A 20,421-nucleotide genomic window follows, 5' to 3' on the forward strand; every position below is an offset into this window, starting at 1 on the left:
GAGGGGGTCTTCTCCAAATTGAATGAAAAAAGGAGACCAGAAGATAAATGGGGGGAAAAAAAACAAAAGAAGAAACACAAATGAGAAAAGCCCATCTCTGTCTCCCGCTTTACGCTGTGACTTTATGCTGGTGGCGGAAGGGGACAAGGACAGGTTCTTCCATTGCTGTTAGTGAAGGCTTGTTTGTGCATCTACGACCTAGTGGCAGGGTGGGATTAAAGGAACCTTAAATACCACAATCTGGGCCTGGTTCAAGGGAGGGGAAAAAATGGACCCACACTGAATTTGAGTGCAAAAAATAAATATAAAATTTATTAAAACACCCACAATATTTTAAAGATACCAGGAGTAATACAGTTCACAAACCCAGTTGTTTGTGTAAATTATAATAAAATACAAATCAAAAGAGGATACATACTTGCAATTTCTAGGCACCCTAAATTAAATTTACTGAAACCCTGGGGGAGAAGGGAGGGTCAGGAGGGCAGCTCAGGAGGCAAACCAATCAGGTGGGAGGAAAAAATATTAACAGAAAGGTAAAAATTATACAAAATAAAATTATCGGCATAAATTTACTGTACTAAGAATATCTACAGTTTAATAATACACATCCTATTGCCTTGAGACATTGCAAAAATCTACCATTCATCCATCAACCCCAGATAAACTTCATTTCAAGTAGCCACAGTTACAAAGTCAAGACGGAATATTCAAGTATGGTTGTTAAGTTCACCTCCATTGGAAGCCAAGTAACCAAACAGGAATTCAAAGAGAGAAGAAATAAAACACATCAAAAAGCGACAGGGGCTCTAGATTAAGTCTAACGCGTTAATATGCCACAATATGACCTGCCCTTGTTTCTTTTTTTTCATTAGAATACGTGAAAAAGAAATGACATCACTCCTGTTTTTCTCCTCCTTTTTCCCCTCAAAAGAAAAAAAAAATGTACTGGAACCAAGAAAATTTGGATGTTCAGATGAGCCAAATAGTACTTTTTTAGATCCCCATGTGAATAGTGATGAGTAATCCCTGAATGATGGGTAGTCAAAACGAGAAGAGAGAGCACACAATACCACTACAAAAAGCATCCCTGATATTAGAATAGAAGCAAACTAGAAGTCGGCCAAATCGCTCGCTGATTCCTAGGCAAAAAGCAACTGTAGACCTGGCGTTTCTGTGCTGCAGTCTCAGCTCAGGGGAGAAGCCTATTGCTTTGCTCTTGTGGGCAGCTCTGCGGGAGGAAGGGTGGGGGGCACCACGCCAGGGCCGCCCCCGTGGAAAAGCTCTCTGTGCACGCGTGGGTGTGGGACTGGATGACCTATGCTGGGGGCACGCACCTCAAAGAATGTTCCTTTTGGTCCAGGGTATGTGGACATTGGCCATGCACTACAGCACATGCAGTTGGCTAATGACACTAGGTTTCGAGGGAGTCATTTCAAATGACAGCAACAGTGACGGAAAAAGCTCAATGAGATGGGCATAGGAAATTCACATTTTATTCAAAAGCAAAACTTAAAAAGGAAACGCAATAAAGTCAACCACGCTCCTTCCTTTCGGCATTTTGCCATTTTAACTGCTGAAGAATGAAAAAATAAAATGACCCCAGGTTCTTCCAGGCCCAGTATGTCATCAGAGGGACAACCTGCAGGTACCAGACCCTCGTGGAATCTACTTTCCCCAAGTTGTCACAATGTCTTGTTTTTGAGGTATTTAAAAAAATTATTGTGACAGTGGATGACACGAAATGGAGCTTCCTGTTGAGTTTTTCAGACGTCAACTTTTGTGGACCCAAGAAGAAAGGTAGAATAGCACCAACTAAAAAGCAGCCTCAGTGGCATCGAGTGAGCAAAGAAAGCTCCTTCCTTTCGTTTGAACAGGAGGGGTTACCAGGGAGAGGCAGAAGCAATGCTGGGGCAAAGGCTGTGAGGAGCAAAGGAACGAGCCCCCTGCCCACCATGTCCCTAGCCAGTGCCAGGTCAGGGAGGCCAGCCATCTGGTCCACCTTGGCATGCAGAGTGCCTCTGGGACCCTCAGAGATGTCTACTTGGCCCCCCGAGCTGCAGGAGGAAAACGTGTGTCCTTGGCTATGGAGATACCTATGCTGGAAGAGGCAGGCGCACCCAACTCCCCTTCCTCAAAACACCGCCCTTCACCCTCCCTTCCTCAGGAGGCCCGAGAGGACACTAGACCAGAGCACCTGCTGCGCCGAGCAGGCCCACCCCCGTCTGCAGTGAGGGAGCTGGCTGCCTTTGCAACTTGCCCTTCTGTGTTTGGCCACCAAGGAAGAACAGTAAGACAAAAGAAAAACTGCTCAGAGCAGGTTATAGCACGGTAAACAGAGGTCTAAGGAGACAGCACCAAAAGGAGGGGAGGGGGGGAGCCGAGAGAGACTGGAGCCCACCTTGTTTTTGGTTGGTTGTGGTTTCAGAACCTTGATAGCACCTCAGCAGGACAGGATCACGGACAGTCACATTAAAACACCATAGCACCATTTTATTTAGACTATTTCAATTCATAAAAATGCTTCCTAGTCCATAGAACACACTTCAGTAACAAAAGGAGAGAGATCGGTTGAGGCACGTCAGGGATATCATTTTAACGTCCCACCAACACTGCCTTGGTTTGCCATCCGGCGGTGGTTAAACTTCACAAAGTCTGGCTGGACTTTTCTCGGGGAAATCAGGTCACCATCTACCCATCGTCAGCCGTCCTCGCGCACCTACGACTGTCTGGTACAAAGCAGTTAAGCTCTGCTACCAATTTCCTTGCTTTAGCACTTTGAAAATCCCTTGCTGTGTAAACTACCGTTTCCAAAAGAGGCTGGTGGAAGGACCCAGAGGGGGCAGGGCACACTCTCTTTCCACGCACACCACTGCCATCCCGGTGAGGGCAGAGCAGCACCCACGGAGCCAGCGTGAGGGGAACTTGGGCCCTGCCAAACAACACACCAAACAACAACAACAACAAACCTCAAAATCCATGAAACACCTTGAGTCAAGATTTCTGATGGTTAGATAATGGTTTCTTGAGCTAGCACCAGTTATTTTGTGAGAACCTGCCGCGAAGCGATTTTTATTTTAAAAATCTCTTAGCACAAAACTTTGCAAGCACTTCCCTTGCACACAAAAGGCAGGGAAAACAAAACAGAAAAGAGGAAGCAAACGTCTGCACCGCCCATGGAGGGCGTCTGTGGACAGGGTGCACTGAGGAGATGACTTAAGACTCCATCGGTTCCTGTTGCTATAATATTACTCTTAAATCTTGGTCATGCTGTTAGGTTCTTTAGTTGCAATGGCTTTATTTTTCTTCTCATGATAAAAATGTCTGTTAATCATCTTTAGGACTTAAAAAATGATAGTGCCAGTAAAAAATAAAAATTTGATTTTTCTCTTTAAGAAACCTTCAGCAGCAAGGGGGGATAAAGAGCTGTGCATAGTTACTTTTTAAATATATGTCTAAAGCATGCTAATTTCAATGACTGAGATTTGAGGTAGGTTATACATGTAGTGTGTGAAAATCAGCATGGGCTTGAGCATGGCACCAGCACCACCTAGTTTCTGAAACACCGTTCTGAGGGGGATAGGAACATCCAATGGAGACTGCCTCTTGACTCTCCTCTCAGCAGCCTGTTCGCTAAGCTAGAAATTTATGAACCAAAGGCTGTTTGGGCTGTGGGGGGACAGACATCACATGCTTTTCGCTTGTATTGGTTTCTCCTTTCATCTAATGGCTTTGCTACCAAAGGGTGACGAGGGGAAGAGCATATTTAACATACATCAGGAAGGGTCACACATGCCAAGGATCAGAATCACCTGGGTTACACTCGGGACCTTCCAAACCAACAGCCAACCTGGGGCTTTCCTGGGTCATACAGACGGTCACATTCTCCAAATGTTTTGTAAAATATTGTATTTCTTGCTTAAGATAATTTAAAATGAAGTTTTCAAGGCACCCCCGCATCTACCTAAGCACAGAGTCAAATGAGACCTGCATAAAAGTACTGATGCGATAAGCAAAATAGCATTTAAAGGACCCAACTTTTCCTCAAAACTAGAAAATTAGCATGCTCATTGAAGACTCTGCTTCCTTTAGCTTGTCAAACTGAAGGTCAGAGGTTTTCCTATAAATCTGAGTTCTGAATAATTCTAAATCCTGATAAGCTCTTGGGTATTTATTTCAAAAGCAATAATATTTCATTTTTGTCCTGTAAAATAAATGCAACTTTACAGAATATGGTAAAAGTGAAGGATAGACAAAGCATGTTAAATATTCAGCTACTATTTACAATTTCTCCCACAATTACATGTTAAAACATACTTTTTTTTTTCAAGTTGCTGTTTAAATCTAGGCAAAAGTGCTTAAAAAAATCTTTCACTATTTACAGTTAAAACCAGACCACATAAATGCTCAGGACATCTTACAGCGACTCTCCGCCAGTGCTCTGGGTCAGCTACAGTACACGCCCAGCGGGTCGGCTCTCAGCTCTTACACAAGGCACCTGGAAGCTCAGGAACTTGCCTCTAGCATCGTCATCTGATTGTTAAACTCATTTCATGAAGACCCACATCTGAATCTGAATAAAACTGCTCAATAAATATATGACGTTCATCTCAGGGCTTGGCTGTCATTCACTGTGTGGCCATATTCCCCTCAGTGTGTCCTGACAAAGCCTCCCGTTCACCACACACATCCACATGGGTAGTTTGATATAATTTCTGCTAATACCACAGGAAAAACAAACACTCCAAGAAGTCTGACTTGCTGTCGACGAATGTTGCTTCCACCTGTCAGGCCTAACCTCTCTTGACAGTGTCGCAGAAATGAAGCACCACATTCTCATTTCAAAGAACTGAACGAATGCACCAGAATTTTGGAATGGGGGTGTTAAAGTGGGTGGAGAGGGGAGGAAGGAAAGGAGAAAATGATCAAATAGAGAAATGGCACCAATTAGGGAGGAAAATCATAGCTACCTGCTGAAAACGTTTGACTCTTGCATTTTAAAATTGTTAAGTGTAGGCCCACTCCCCAGATGATAGCATAGAGGGTGTGGGCTCAGGGGGGAGGCATGCACCATTGTTCAATGTGGAAATCCAGGAATAAGGAGAGATGCGTTAACTGCTGTTACACTGGTGTGCTGAGCTCCTGCAGGACGGGGCCTGCCCCAGAGGCGAGGGAGCCCCAGCACAATACTACAGCACCAGGCTCTGCACAGCGTGCAACGCTGGCTTTTCACAGCTTGGGTTTGACTTCTTGTTTTTAAAGATACAGTAGCCCTTTTTCAGTATCAGCATAGACTTTGGAGCATTTTTTTTAAAAAACTGCCACTAAGACAAATTCCTTCAGCCCAGTATTCATTGACTCATCAACTTGGTGGAAAAGGCTCCTAAGAGCCTCTCGACTCCAGCTCCATCACGAGGTGCTGCCTAGGGACCCATGACATCCTGTGACTTGACAAATAACGGACAGAGAGGATTCAGTGTGGAGACTAGCAAGCTTGAAGCTGTCTACTTCCAACCTGGTTTCTGGGGAAATCTACGCCAGCATCTCAGGTGCTCGGCCTGGGGTGCACCTGCCCCTCCCTCCCCGACTCCAAGCCAGTGACTGCAGAAGGGACCCCCTCATGTTTTTCTACAGGTTCCCCCATCCTTAGAGAGGACAGAAGCTGTCCTGAGGGCTCCCTCCCCTGAAGGGAAGGTGTATCTGTCAGGAGGGATGGACCGGTGGCTACAGTCTGGACTCGGCTCATGAGGGGCAGATGGCTGAGAGAACCTCGTCAGCTCCCGAGACGGCCAGGCTCGCTGGGCCCAGCAAGACTGGGCAGGAATGAGTGCTTCTGGCCTTTCCTGCCCATCCTTTACCATTACTATTGTCGCTTTTAAAAAATCCAATAAATACACATTTTAAATGGAATTTAAAACTACTCCTTTGTGAAAGGACACTATAAACTTTCTTTCCATTATTGTGATATACAAGGATAGAGTTTTAAAAACAAGAGAAAATAAAAGCCCCCCAAACAAGGGAGGAAAAAAAAAAAAACAACGTGGAGATATAAATATTAAGATCACGAAAAAATCACCCGACAGCCGTAGTTTCTTCTTCAAAGTGCTGGGGAAGTGGGGGGAAGGGAGAGGCGGGTCAGTTCTGAGGTTTGGACCATAAATACATATATATGCGTATCTATATATGTATATATAGATAAAAAGACTTCTGCACCCCCAACCCGCCCCCAGGTGTGAGGGCAAAAGCACCACAGAGGCAGCTCGGGCCAGGCCCGACGCTGAGGTACGCTGGCTCCCTGGCACCCTGGCACCTAGATCCAGCGGCTGTAGGGGCCAGTGACCTTCGTGTAGGCGTAGGAGGACACGGTGACTGCTGAGTCTGTGGGCACGGCCAGCGCCTGCCGCGTGGGAACAATCCCCTTCTTCTCCTTATGCTGGGGCTCGGCGACCATGGCGCCCCCCCATTTGCGCTTCTTCCCATAGAGCTTAGCCTCCTGCTGGCCCAGGCCCAGCCGGGCGGCCTCCTCTTGCCGCGCCCGCGCCCTCTCCGCCAGCTGCTTCATCTTGGCCTCCCAGAGGGCCAGCCCGTGATTGGGCTGGTTGAGGTTCTTGTGCTGGTAGAAGACCAGCGAGATGCGGGTGGGGTGGCAGCGGTTGGGTTTCTTCAGGGGGGTGGTGGCATGCAGCTCTCGCCGGGCACACTCGATGAGGATGGAGCCGTGGGCGGGGGCCACGGCCACGCCGCCGATGTTCTCATCCAGGAAGTTGTGTTCGCTGTCAGACCACAGCTCCTCCTCCTCCTCCTCCGTGACGCCACTGCCCTGGCCAGCCTTGTCCTCCTTCACCGCCCCCTTGTTGGGGAGCTCCTCAGCCGGCCCCTCCTCCAGGCTGAAGGGATCCCACAGCTTCTCCTCGGACTTCAGGGCCCCAAACAGCTTCTCGCTGGAGCCCAGGGACATGCCGAAGGACTGCCAGGCTTTGTCCAGCTGGCTCACGCCCGGGGTTGGAATCCTTCCCTCCTCCCCTTTCAGGGGGCTCCACAACTTGTCTTGGAACCCAGGACCGCCTTTCAGGGCAGAGTTGAAATCCCCGGCACCCACCCCCCATGGCTTCTCAGTCAGGCCGGGCCCCGCCAAGGCCGCAGTGCTGTTCCCAAACTTGCAAGGGCTCCACGGTTTGCCTCGTGGCCGTCCTCCAGGCTGGGGGGCTGGCTGCTGCCCCTCACCAGGAAACAGTCCCCACTGGCCATCCGGGAAGTGGGAGGAGGTCAGGCAGCTGGTCCCAAAAGAACTGAGCTTCTCGGGGATGATGGCAGGGCTCTCCCCAGAAGAGAACACACCCCAGCTGCCACCCACACTGTTAGTCCTCTTGGGGGACATGCTTGGGCCTCCTGAGTACTGTCCCCATAGGTGATTTGGTCCCCCATTCTGAGATGCCTCGGGCAAAGGCGCTTTGCCCATCTTACCAGGTTCTCTGGCTACAGACTCAGCCTGGACCAGTGGGTCTACTGGCTCTTGCTTGATGGATCTGTTGTAGCAGTTGGAGCTCTGCGCAAAGGGAGAGGGGTCCCTGGACGCTGGGTGGATCGGGGGGGCCTTGGGAAGCAGATACTCCTTGGGGCCTGGATAAGCAGGCTGCTGGTGGTGAGGAGCGGGGTGGTGGGTGTCCGTGGGAACAGCCTGGCCAGGCAGCTCGGCAAACTCAGCACCACCGTAGGCTGGGCTCAGGCTGTTGTGCAGAGCGTGGAGGTCTGGCTTCTTCTCGAAACTGCCACTGCTGCCACTGTGCCCCCAGGCACCAGGACCCAGGAACTGCGAGGGAAAGACGGGGTTGCTGGATGGAAAGCCGTAGTAGCTGAACGACGGAAGCGCATACTTGGAGTGGAAGCCATTGACGGAGGGCAGGCTGGGCTGTGCATAGTAGGAATGGTAGGAGTACACGCTGTTCATGCTGTACGGGTCGGAGGGCCGGCAGCTGCCCAGCACCGAGTAGCTCTCCACCACCGCGTTGCCGCTGTACTTGAAGGAGCTGAAGTGGTTCTGCGGCTCCACCTTGAGCGAGGGCTTCAGGCTTTGCTGGGACAATCCACCCTTCAGAGACAGGCCTGGGGAGAAGAGAGGGCAAGACGGAGTAGAAGCAGAGAGAATCACAGGCAGCAAAGATCCTGGGCAGGAGGACTGAGGATGGAACCTTCCTCTTCCCCTAAGATGTTTCCTCTGCGGGACAAGCAAGACAGATGAGGCTGGACTTGCTCCAGGCGCTGCTCGGCTACACCCAGCCCACTGACGCCCTGGGATAAGCAGCTCGCAGAGCCCACAGCCCCTCTGGGTCGCTCCTCTTCCTCCCTACCCTGGCCAGCTCCACCAGTCCTCATAGAAGCACCCTCCTCATGCTGGCCACCTCCCCCAGTTGGGGATCACTGCAGGGACAAGGGCCGGGAGAAACGAGAGCCGTCCCACGCCCATAAACCCTGCCGCCCCCTCTGCAGTGCCCGTGTCTGAAGCCGTGGTACTCTCCACAGACTCTCAGAGAGGGGGCTGGGGAAGCTAGAGGAGAAACCCAGCTCCTCTTTGGGAAGGTAGGAAGACCTCCTTGCATTTGGCTCTCCAGGTGCTCCCATCAGGTGTGGTGTCCTGGGGCTGCTGCAGATATTGCCCGGACAAAATTAAGAGAATGGGATGGTCCAGATGGCTGAGAGAGGCCCCAGGACTTTTCTGTCTGAGGTCCTATCTCAAGGCAGGAAGAGGGGCAGTGAGGAGGCTGTCCAGGGCCTCCACCCGACAGTGCCAACGCCACCCCTGGAGGGCACCCTCTCCCCACACACCTGGGTCAGTGGTGATGCCGGCCAGCTCCAGGGCCTCCTGCTTGATCTTCTCCGGAGTGCTCAGCTTCTCCTTCTGAATCATCTTCTTCTTCTCGGCTGCCGCCTTCCTGGCTTCCAGCTGCCGCTGGCGGCAGGATTTCGCAGGCTCAGGCAGGCGCCGGACCTCGCGGGGGAAGGCGGTGAGCACCTGGATGGCCCCGCTGCCCACCTTGGCGTTCTGGTTCTCCTCACTGCCGAACTCATCCGTGTTGGCCATCTTGTACAGGGGGAGCACGTGCAGCTGCTCGTCCTCGGGAATCTTGCCCACACAGCGATTGTCTTCCTTGGTCAGGGTGCAGACCTGCCCCAAGCAGAGAGAGGGGGGTGCACAGGGTTGGGGGAGCCCAGCACTGGGAGGGAGGGGCTGAGCATCCTGCATATGTGACCTCCGCTTCCCCCACACAGGCCTGACACCAGCCATCAGCTCAGCCCTAATGCTCCCTATGACTTCCTAGTGTATCGGAAAAGCACATTCCTCTTGGTTCACAGACTAACAAAAGCACCAACATTTAGAGTCACATACACATACGCATACATACATATAAACTCACTTTTTTTTTTTTGAGGAAGATTAGCCCTGAGCTAACACCTGCTGCCAATCCTCCTCTTTTTGCTGAGGAAGACTGGCCCTGAGCTAACATCTGTGCCCATTTTCCTCCACTTTTATATGTGGGACGCCTACCACAGCATGGTTTGCCAAGTGGTGCTATGTCCGCACCCGGGATCCAAACTGGGGAACTCCGGGCCGCCAAAGAGGAACGTGCGCACTTAACCGCTGCACCACTGAGCCGGCCCCCACATTCACTTTTTAGTAATTAAATAGAATCATATTATGCATACAGTTTTATAAGAACTTCATTTTTTCTTAACATAGTATATTTCCTTATGCATTAAATATTCTCCTCCAATATGATTTAAGAGCTACATAATATTCTACTGTATCAGTGAGTTAATTTAACTAATCCCTCATTACTATTTAAACTTATTTCCAATTTTCCCTATCATAAATAATACTTCTATCCTTTCAGCTAAATTTTCTAAAATACTTAATTCCTTAGAATAAATGCTATGAAGCAGAACTGACACATATTGCCAAACTGTCCCCTGAAATGATTACCATCAGTTTTTCACTCATATTGGCAGAATCCAAGTTTCACTTTTCCTACATTTTTGCCAATAATTTTGCCACTAATTTCTTAAAAACCTTTTGCTCATTATCCAAGTGTTTCTCGTTGTTGGTTTGCATTTCTCTGACTACTAACGAGGTTTCATTTTTCTCTCAAGTATCTACTCTCATACCGATTATATTTTATTTTCTGTATCCTTGGTGTTCTGGCATTTGGGGCCTTGATCCTGTAGGACTGCACCTCTGAGGGCTAAGTCCCAGAGAGAGCAAATGATTCCCCCATGAGCGTACCTCTGACATACAAACTAACCAGTCCAGAGCCCACAGCCCCACCCATCTCCTTTATCACACTCTCACACAGCAAGCCAACATTCCTTCTGCCCTAAGCTACCCCAGGACCAGGTACAGACAATAAGGGACCATCCCTATAAGCCAGAGCCCACAGAAATTCTTCAAACTATCCACTCCTAAGCTTACTCAGTTTACTTACCCTGCCTCACCCATTCCTTCCCAGGAAAACCCCAATGAAGGCTCCGGGCCACGCTCTCCCCTCTCTCCCCACCTCTGCCTCCTGAGTGACCCTGGGGCTTCGCCATGTGGCCCTGCATAGCATGCCATGTGCCATGTCCCGTTTCTAGGGCTCTGTGAGTACAAACTTTTTCCTTCATGACAATTGTTTCTGCGTCTGCCTGTCTTATCATACCTGATTAAAACAAACCCCAGGTACATTTTAACACAACTCTCTAATTATCTTCCCTTTTTTGGGAGTTTTATTTCTTTTGCCCATTTTTATACTAGATCATTCATTTTGTTATCAATTATATAAAGTAATCTTTGCATATGAAGGTTATCATTCCCTTTGTCACTTGTTACAAATACTGTTTTCCAGTTCATATTGGCTTTTCAATTTTGACCACGGTGTTTTATTACTGAACAGAAACTACATTTTTATGCGGTCAACTGTATTCATCCTTTCATCTACGGTTTCTCCACTGGTGTCAAGCTGTTCCAAATGCGCTGCTTCCAGAGTTTGTGTGGGTCTTCAGACTTACTCTGCTCTGACTGGACCCCTGCATACCTTCTGGGTTGGACTGACCACCAGCCCTGCTTCCTACCATTCTCTAAAACCCAGTGTCACACACGACAGAGCAAAGGAAAAAGGCAAAGGATGATAGGACAGGTGCTGTGTTTCTACCACTAACATATAGAGATACCTTACAAATGTCAACAGATACGGCTACCACAGTTAAAATAATAATAATAATAATAAGGACATAAATAGGATAGTCACAAAGATGAAATTAAAATGGGCAAGAAAAATAGGAAAACATGTTCAACCTCTCAAATAACACAAGAAACACAAATTAAAATGAGATCATATGTTTGCCACTCAGGCAGGCAAAGACTAAAAAGATCGAGAAAACCTTGTGCTGTCAAGTCAGTCAGAGAATAAGCATTCAAAGCCCGTAAATGTCCTTATCCTGGGACCTCAAGGAGATTACTACACCACTACACAAAGAAGTGATCAGGACGGCCCCTCCCTGTGGTTTATAGAGGGGAAATCTGAAGCACTGACCATCCATCCATAGGGGATTGGTCAAATAAACGATGGCAGAGCCATACACACACAACCTTAGAACATGCTGAAGGAAACTGACATCCAGGGACACAGAAAGCTGTCCACCACGTACCCTTGAGTTAAGAAAAGCAGGTCACAGAACAGCATGTACATGTAATGTGATCCCATTTGTGTAAAATTGATGTAGCTGTACAGGTGCGCGTACACACACATTCAGGTGTCTGAACGGATGGTCATTACAGTGCTAACGTTCTTTATCTCTGAGATTTCAGGCAATTTTTACTGTTTACTTTCTTATATCACTTACATTTTTAAAATAATGAGTAGCTGTTTAATTGGGAAAAAACAATATTATTCATTTTGGAAAAATATTACCTTTTTTTTTCTTTTTTGCTGAGGAAGATTTCCCGAGTTAACATCTGTGCCAATCTTCCTCTATTTTTTTTTAATATGTGGGCTGCCAGCACGACCTGGCTGATAACAGAGTAGTGTCGGTCTGCACCCGGGATCCGAGCCCGGGCTGCTGAAGGGGAGCATGCTGAACTTAACCACTGGCCCAAAAATATTACTTCTTTTCACTCCAAACTCTAGAGGCTCTGGGATCCAAATAACCTCACTGTGCTCTTGCTCTCTCCTGTCTCCCAGTGCCCCTTCCTCCTTCCCTGTCCCTCTCCTAATCTGGAGTGCACGCCCTTCCTCTATATTTCAGCTAGAAACCCTCACAGTACAGTGTAGACAGGACCCTCCCTATCTGGCTTCTCAGCCTTGGACATGGGGAAGGAGGACAAGGTGGAGAAATGAAATCCTGGGATTGGGCTATCCATCCACAGGCACACAAGCCACCCTCAGCCTCTGGGAGCTCCCTGTCAGATGAATGTGCCGGTGCCCTCGCCTCTTCCACTGGGAGCCCTACCTGTCCGAGACCCAGTTCAAAAGCAGGAAGAGAGCTGGCATCATCCCTGCGGGGTGTCTGCGCCCCAGCCCAAACCTCCTCCCTGCTCCATCTCCACTCCCTCCCCTGGTGACTGCACCAGCCTCAGGACTCTAACTGAACTACACGCTCCCCAGTCCCAAGGTCACCTCTCCAGACCCTGCCTACTCCACATCTCCACCTCGGCCTTTAGCAGGCATCTCAAAACAGAGCTCTTGATTCTTCCCCCCAAAACTGGTCTTCTCCCATCATTCCACAACTCCGCAAATAACAACACTTGCCCAGTTGCTCAAGCAACTGCAGTGGTCCTCAAGTCTTTTCCCACATCCTACACCCAGTTCCTCAGCAAAATCCTCTCAGCTATACCTTCAAAATCATCCAAAATCTGTCCAATTGCCCTGTACCTTGGCCTCACTCCGGCCAAAGCCCTGTCACTTCTAGCCTGGGCAACTGTCCCAGCCTCCTACCTGGCCTTCTTCTCTGATTCTCTCCTACTCGCCCCTTCCCCACATGCTTTATTCTCCATCTGCAGGAGCAAGAGAGCCTTCTAACTTTATAATGAGATCTTACCACTCCTAGTGAAAAGCCCCCAGGGCTTCCCGTCACACTCAGAGCGCAACCCACCAGCCTCCCTGGCCTTCCGGGCTCCCTGCCACCTGCCCCCGGTCCACCCTCTAATTTCACCCCCAAGCCTTTGCCTGTGCTGGTCCTTCTGCCTTAAGCACTCTAGCCCCAGACACTCAGCCCTCATCCTCTCACTCCACTCACATCTCAGCCCAGGCGCCCCCTCCTCAGAGATGCCTCCCTAACCACCCCATCTAAGACAGCAATGGCTATCACTTTATCCTTTTCCTCACAGCCTTCATTGCTAACAGACACTATCTCACATCCTTGGGTAGGACCTAGTCCATTTTATTTCCAGGAAACTGGAGTGGCAGCTGGGGCACAGTAAACATGTGCTCAATGAACGAATCAGAGGTTGTTTGGATTTAAATCCTAGTGTCCACAGAGACCTGGAACCACGCTTTAGAGAATGGCGACTCCAGACGCCCAAGCATGCAGCCTCCACCTAAGACATGGAAACAAGGCCAGCCTTGTCCATGCATCTGGCCCAGGCATTTCTCAGAGAAGCGGGTGGGAGCAGGCAGTCGGGCAGGCTCCTCCCAGAGTCCTGAGAATCGCATCTCCAGGTCCCTCCCTACTCTGAGCCCAGCTGTCTGCAAAGATCAGTCTCCCAGGATTGGCCCACGGGCCGGGCTGTGACAGGTCACAGGCTTCCTTACCACTGTGCACCCGTTGTAGAGGTTATGCTGGTCCTTGTGGGCGTGGGCACAGAAGTCCATGCAGGCTGTGACCCCCGAGAAGGGCCGCCCTTCCTTCAGCCCCAGGCGGCAGTCGATCGCTATCTCCTCGTTGGTCACCTGTGTGGATGGCCAAGGAGAACTGCTCACGTGACCTGAGGTGAGCGGCCCTGATTCTGGACTGGGAGGGCGGGTCTTCCAGGGAGGGAGGAGGGCAGTTAGGGACCTCAGCCGCCTTGTACTTGGGCTGCAGGAGAGGCGGTTTTCTGGCTGAAGCCCTTGCAGGAACTACCTCCTTCCGGGGTATCTCAAGTCCCCCTCCCCTGGTCTGGGAGATGCAGGGGTAACAGTGGAGAGAAACCCGAACCTCCCCAGTGGAAACCAGACCAGACGGGATGGAGGGTTACTAGGGGAAAGGGATGACGACGAGGGCTAGAGGAGAGAGGGTTTGGGATGCTGTCAGCTTGGTGTGAAAAACGGGTCTATCAAAGACCTACAGCACTGCTCTCTCTCTGGCTGGGCTTTTGCCATAAGGAGCACAGAAAAGGTCACTCTCCCATTTCCCACCTTCACGGAACCTGGGCAGACACGTGGATGACATGTGGGTAGAGAGAGACCCAGGACCAAGTACCTGGTTCTGATAGGCCTGGGGCGCCAGCCGCTTGTACAGGGGAGCGACTTCGGTGGCCAGATCCTGGAAACTCTTCCGGAGCACTTCTTCCTGCGGAGAGAAGAGCAGTCATACGTATCCAGAGCAGCCCTGCCCAGAAAACTGCCCACTGGAAACGAACTATCATTGGGATGCCACCAGGAAGGTAGGAAGCAAAGTGTCATCAGGTGTTTTTTACAGCAGTCTCTCTGGGAGGAGTGTGGTGCCAAGTCCTTTTTAAAGCTGGAGACACTGAAGCTCACCAGGAAAAGCTACAGTCTGAAGGTCTAGTCATCTTGACCGCTAAGCCACTGCTCTTCTAGCCTCTAGCCCAGTGCCACTCAGAACCCATAAAGCATGTTCTTGCTTTGAGTGCTCAATGTTCTAGGTCAGAGGGGTGGTGTGGTAGGCATGTAGAGACGTTAGCAACAAAGTGAGGATCCTTCTTCTGGTGTTAAGTCAGGGAAATAAAGGCAGAGGAGGTGGTCACGGTCTGTGCTAGAAAGTCCACAGCCAGCCAGGCCCAGAGCCTGTGATGAGAAAGGTACACAGACCTCAAAGCTCTATCCTCTAGCCCCGCACCATCTCATGTCTTAGTCACAGCCACATGTGCCAACTGAAATATAAATCAGTTTTAATTAAAATTAAATAAAATTAAAAATTCAGACCCTCCGTTGCACTAGCCACATTTAAAATGCTCAGTGGCTATATGTGGCTCCTGTGGCTGCACGTTCTCTACGGAGAACATTTCCATCATCACAGAAAGTTCCATGGCAGAGTGCTGCCCTAGCCGAAGCAGCAGCCCTACACCTGGCAGAGTTTCAGGTCTCCAGAGCCTCTCTCTGGCCCTCTGAGGGGAGCACGTAGGGCTGTGGGGGCTCCCAGCAGGCCTTGAGCACAGGCATGAACAGGAGGCTGCAGAGAGGAGGCCTCAGGCCTAGAGGCCATACTGTGTGGATGCCAGCCCAGTGCCCGAGGACCAGGCCAGGCTCCCAGCAAGGAGACAGCAAGGGCCTGGATAAACGGATAAGTGCACAGAGATGTCCGCCCAGCAGCCAGGCAGGATAAGGGACAGCTCGGGAAGTCCAGCATTGGCCCAGAAGGTGGCCGAGGGCCCAGATGCCCCTCTTCCTACACCCAGAAAGATGTCTTAGGAAAAATGGAGGGAAGAAACTACCATTTAAGACGGTCATATTCTGATGGGGAATATAAATATCTACCATAAAGAGACTGTTTGAACTGGAAGGGCGTGAGGTACCTGTACCTGGTAAGTCTAACTTTTCACGCCCTGCACCCCTACACAACATACCCCACATACTTTGTTTCATAGCAAGATACGGCCAGTTTTTAAAAAAATGAAGCAAGTTTCATTTTCTGCACATCTGAGTCACGGCGTGCTAATCCTGCCTCCCACTCGGACGATTAAAGATACGTGGGAAGGTCCCATTGTTCCCTGTGGAGCTCTGCTCACCTCTTTGGGGTTGTCCCCCGCGAGGCGGAACTTGCGAGGCGTCTTGCTCCGAGCGTATTTGCAGCCGTTGAAGTACATGCTCCAGGAACAGCCAAAGGAGAAGGAGGCACCGCAGGTGTTGGGGTCTTTGCCTTGGCAAGCGCAGGTCCGGCTGCAACACACATCGCATGTTAGGCACACAGCTGGGTTTTTTGTTCCAGAATCTTCCTTCTCTCCCTCAGGGGGCAGCCCAGTTAAAGCCCGGCATCCACTGGCCTCCCAGTGACTGAGACCACATCCTTCCCCAGCATCTCTATTCCTTTCCCAAACTTCCTTGGGTAAAGAGCCAGCTCTGAGCTGTCTGTTCTGCTCCCACCCCTCAGCCTGAAGGTCTGAGAGTCTGTTGTTGGGAGAAGCACAGGGGTTGCTCGAGATGAGTGGGAGGAATCTAGATAAAAACTCAATAAGGTTTATATTTTTTCTTAACTCTAATATCTGTACCAGATCCAACACAGACCACACACATAGAGGAATAACGTGATCCACAGGGTTTGAGCATGCCTGCTTCCTGCAGGCCCAGATGCTGACAAGCCTTTAAACAAATAAACACTGACCTTACAATTCAACGCTTAATAAAACCTGGAAACAACCCAGATGCCCCTCAGTGGGGCAATGGCTAACAAATCGTGATGCACCCACACAGTGGACTACGACTCAGCAGTAAAAAGGAAGGAACGGCTGATACGCATCCAGAGACAAAGCTCAGAAACACTGTGCTCAGGGAAAGAAGGAAGTCTCAAAAGGCCACGCCCTGCATGGCTGCGTTTATATGACATTCTTGCAAAGGCAAACCCACAGGGAAGGAAACAAGACTGGTGGTCACCGGGGTGGGGGAAGGGCCTGCCTATAAAGGGGCACAGGAACTTTTAGGGGAGATGGAAGTGTTCTGTATCTTATTGTGGTGGTCGTGGCTATAAGACTGTAAACACTTGTCAAAACTCTTCCAATTGTATACTTAAAAGGATGAATTGTACTGTAGGTAAATACACCTTAATTTAAAAAGTGGGACAAACCCTATAAGGGTAGGTTTCGTGCATACCATCGATGCCTTATGTTAGTGGGGCACTCACACTTGTTCACACCTGTTACCATCATCAGAGCCTCAGAGTCAATCTGGGGCACAAAGCAAAGCTGGGCCGAGTCCTCTGCTCCAGGACCAGAGCCCAGGATGGGACCTGGGGTTAAGCACTGTTTCCACCACAGTCCTAACTCTGCAGGACTAACAGGGCCCTGGATGGGGCCAGAGCTCTCCCAGGGCTGCACAGAGTCCCCTGCATCTGCCATCTGGAGCCCTGCTGATGAACCCTGGCCCGGCTGCCCCGACCCTGCCTGCTGGGACTCCACCCACGTACTCATCATTGAGGCCACATCTCCGGCTGGTGGGGTTCCCGTACTTCCGGAGGGTGTCGGTGAGCTCCTGGTAGAGGGTGTCTCCGAGGCTGCGGGGGATGCCCTCCCAGGCCAGGATGAGGATGACGATCACGGCGTTCTGGCAGTGGTGGCCCGCCCGGTGCCGCACCAGGCAGAGCAGCTTCTCCTCCAGCGTGTGCCTGCGGATCACCTGCGGGGATGCGGGGCGGGGCAGGGCGGACACCATTAACCGTGGGAGCCAGGCACCCACGCTCCCCTGCCAACTAGATCTGGGGGTGCAGGTCTTCAGGGCAGTGTCCCTGGGGTCACACCCTGCTGTCCGCAACCACATAGGCTAAAAGACCGTCATAATTACGGAATGAAAAACACAAACGTTATTTTTTTTAAGAGCAAAATAAAAAATAATCACAAGATTTAAGTTATTGATGATTTATATAGACTTAGGAGTAAAAATACATAAATGAAATTGTAAGCCAAAATATATGCAGAGTTTTTCATTTCGTCCTAAAACACCTGCAGAGAAAATGCCCCCTACCCATATGTTTTTCGTTAAAACGCAAGGGCCTTGGTGCTGTGGAAAACAGTTTTCGGCAGTTCCTCAAGAAGCTAAACATATAAGTACCATATGACCAGGCGATGCCACTCCTAGGAATACACCCAAGGGAAGTGAAAGTGGGGACTTGGACCGATACCAGCACCCCCGCGTTCAGGGCAGCATTATGTAACGGTCAAAAGGTAGGAACCACCCAAGCGTCCATCAATGGAGGCGTGGATAAACACACTATGGCATAGCCATACGATGGAATATTATTCAACCTTAAAAAGAAAGGAAAGTCTGACTCATGCTACAACGTGGATGAACCTTGAGAACATTACGCTACGTGAAATAAGCCAGGCACAAAATAACAAATATCGTAGGATTCCATTTACATGCGGTACCTAGAATAGGCAAATTCATAGAGACAGAAAGTAGAACAGTGGTTACGAGGGGCTGGGGGGAGGGGAGGACAGGGAGTTACTGTTTAACGGGCATAGAGTTTCAGTACGGGGTCAAAAAGTTTTGGAAATAGATTGTGGCGACTGTTGTATAACAATGTGAATGTAGCTGATATCACTGAACGGTATACTTAAAAGTGGTTAAAATGGGGTTGGCCCCATGGCCCAGTGGTTAAGTTCGCAGGCTCCCTTTCATCAGCCCAGGGTTTTGCTGGTTTGCATCCTGGGCGTGGATCTAGCACCACCCATCAAGCCATGCTGAGGTGGTATCCCACACAGCAGAACCAGAAGGACCTACAACTAGAATATACAACTATGTACTGGAGGGCTTTGGGGAGAAGAAGAAGAGAAAAAAAAAAAAAAAAAAGACAACAGATGTTAGCTCAGGTGTCAATCTTTTAAAAAGAAAGAAAAGGTTAAAATGACAAATTTTATGTTTTGTATACTTTTACAATTTTTATTTTTATTTATTTATTTTCCTGAGGAAGATCTGCCCTGAGCTAACATCCACTGCCAATCCTCCTCTTCTTTTTGCTTGAGGAAGATTAGCCCTGAGCTAACATCTGTGCCAACCCTCCTCTGTTTTTTCATATGTGGGACACCTCCACAGCCTGGCTGGTGAGTGGAGCAGGTCTGCACCTGGGATCCAAACCTGTGAACCTGGGACACGGAGGCAGAGCATGCAGAACTTTAACCACTCAGCCATGGTGCTGGGCCCAACAATTTTTAAAAATTAATAATGTAATCTACCAAAAACCATTGAATTGTATAGATCAAAAGGATGAGTTTGGGCCAGCCCGGTGGTGCAGTGGTTAGGTTCGTGTGCTCCATTTCAGCAGCCCGGGGTTCATGGGTTTGGATCCCCAGTGCAGACCTATGCACCACTTGTCAAGCCATGCTGTGGCAGGAGTCCCACATAAAGTAGAGGAAGATGGGCACGGACGTTAGCTCATGGCTAATCTTCTTCAAAAAAAGCATGAATTGTATGGTATGTGAATTCTCTCTCAATAAGGCTGTTAAAAAAAAAAAAAAAAAAAAAGCAAAGGCCTTGGCACTGCTCTTCTCCAGAGGATCTGGCCATGCCCTCATCCAGGTTCTCACCTCACTCTTCACTCACTCCCTAGACAGCATCCTGGCTCACAAAAAGACACGTCAAGGCAAAGGGTCCTGGGAGCTGGGGAATAAGGTGGCTGAATCTGCCCAAAGAATCCCAAGCAATTCTGTGACCAGGGAAGATGTGGGGGCCTGTGAAGAGGGGAGGCATGAGGGCAGATTGGAAAGGGCCTTGAGTGGCAGGCTGAGGGAGAAGGACTCGAGGCAAGGGCTCCCTAAAGGACCACAAGAAGGGGGCTTACTTCTGTACACAGCTGCATGCTTTACAGAGGGGGGCAGACGGGTGGCAGAGGGGAAGACGAGGAGACCAGTTGGAAGACCACCGACGTAACCCAAGCAAAAGCCGATAAAGTCCTGAACCAGGGCAGTGGGGAAGGAAACAGGAAAAGGAATGGATTCCAGAGACATTCAGGAGAAAGGTGACTTTGGGACGACCTGACTTTAGGGGCTGAGGGACAGGGAAAAAAGTCTCACAAGACTTCTACATTCTGAAGCGCAGGAGAGTGGGTGGGTGTGGGTGTTGCTGCTCACTGGCGAGTTGACTGGGGACGTGCTGAGGTTGAGGTACTTTGCAACACCTGAGTGGCTATTTCCAGTAGGTCCCAATAGGATGGGGCTGAGGAAAACTTGGTCACGAGTATGTCAGGGCAGGGAGATGTCGAAAGAGGCAGTCAGCAAGTAATATAAAGAGGGAAAGGGGCCAGACTACTAGGTCTGGTGCCACTAGGTCTGGTGCCACTAGGGAGTGGCGTGGACCGTGGCAAAGTGCAAAAGCATCTGCCCTTCCAAAGGGGGAGGCTCGGCCTTCCCATCAACCACCACCTGGTGGGAACGCCAGCACCACCTCTTTCAATTTTACAAGAAGAAAACAGGAATCCAGATTTTTACGTGAAATCTCTCCTTTTAAAGATGTGAGCACCAGATTCAGTTTTTTAAAATTGTGGCAAAATATACGTAACATAAAATTTGCCATCTTAGCCATT

At 49.7% G+C, this 20,421-nt stretch overlaps 1 protein-coding gene across 5 annotated transcripts in view; it reads right to left on the minus strand.

Moving 5' to 3' along the window:
- Positions 1-284: 284 nt before the first annotated feature.
- The window catches only part of TET3 (tet methylcytosine dioxygenase 3), a 102,949-nt gene continuing 82,812 nt past the window's right edge, over positions 285-20,421 (minus strand). For 4 of the 5 annotated variants that reach the window (XM_023618868.2, XM_023618867.2, XM_023618866.2 and 1 more), the window contains 6 exons: positions 17,311-17,519; positions 15,920-16,070; positions 14,431-14,520; positions 13,782-13,919; positions 8,824-9,163; positions 285-8,103 (listed from right to left, as the gene is read on the minus strand). In XM_023618868.2, the coding sequence (XP_023474636.1) occupies positions 6,311-8,103; positions 8,824-9,163; positions 13,782-13,919; positions 14,431-14,520; positions 15,920-16,070; positions 17,311-17,519 (2,721 nt within the window). In that variant the 3' untranslated portion in view covers positions 285-6,310. The remainder of the gene's footprint in view (positions 8,104-8,823; positions 9,164-13,781; positions 13,920-14,430; positions 14,521-15,919; positions 16,071-17,310; positions 17,520-20,421) is intronic. The other variant, XM_023618869.2, reaches the window with a different exon arrangement.

The sequence above is a fragment of the Equus caballus genome, chromosome 15 (genome assembly GCF_041296265.1).
Source record: "Equus caballus isolate H_3958 breed thoroughbred chromosome 15, TB-T2T, whole genome shotgun sequence".
Lineage (NCBI taxonomy): Eukaryota > Metazoa > Chordata > Mammalia > Perissodactyla > Equidae > Equus > Equus caballus.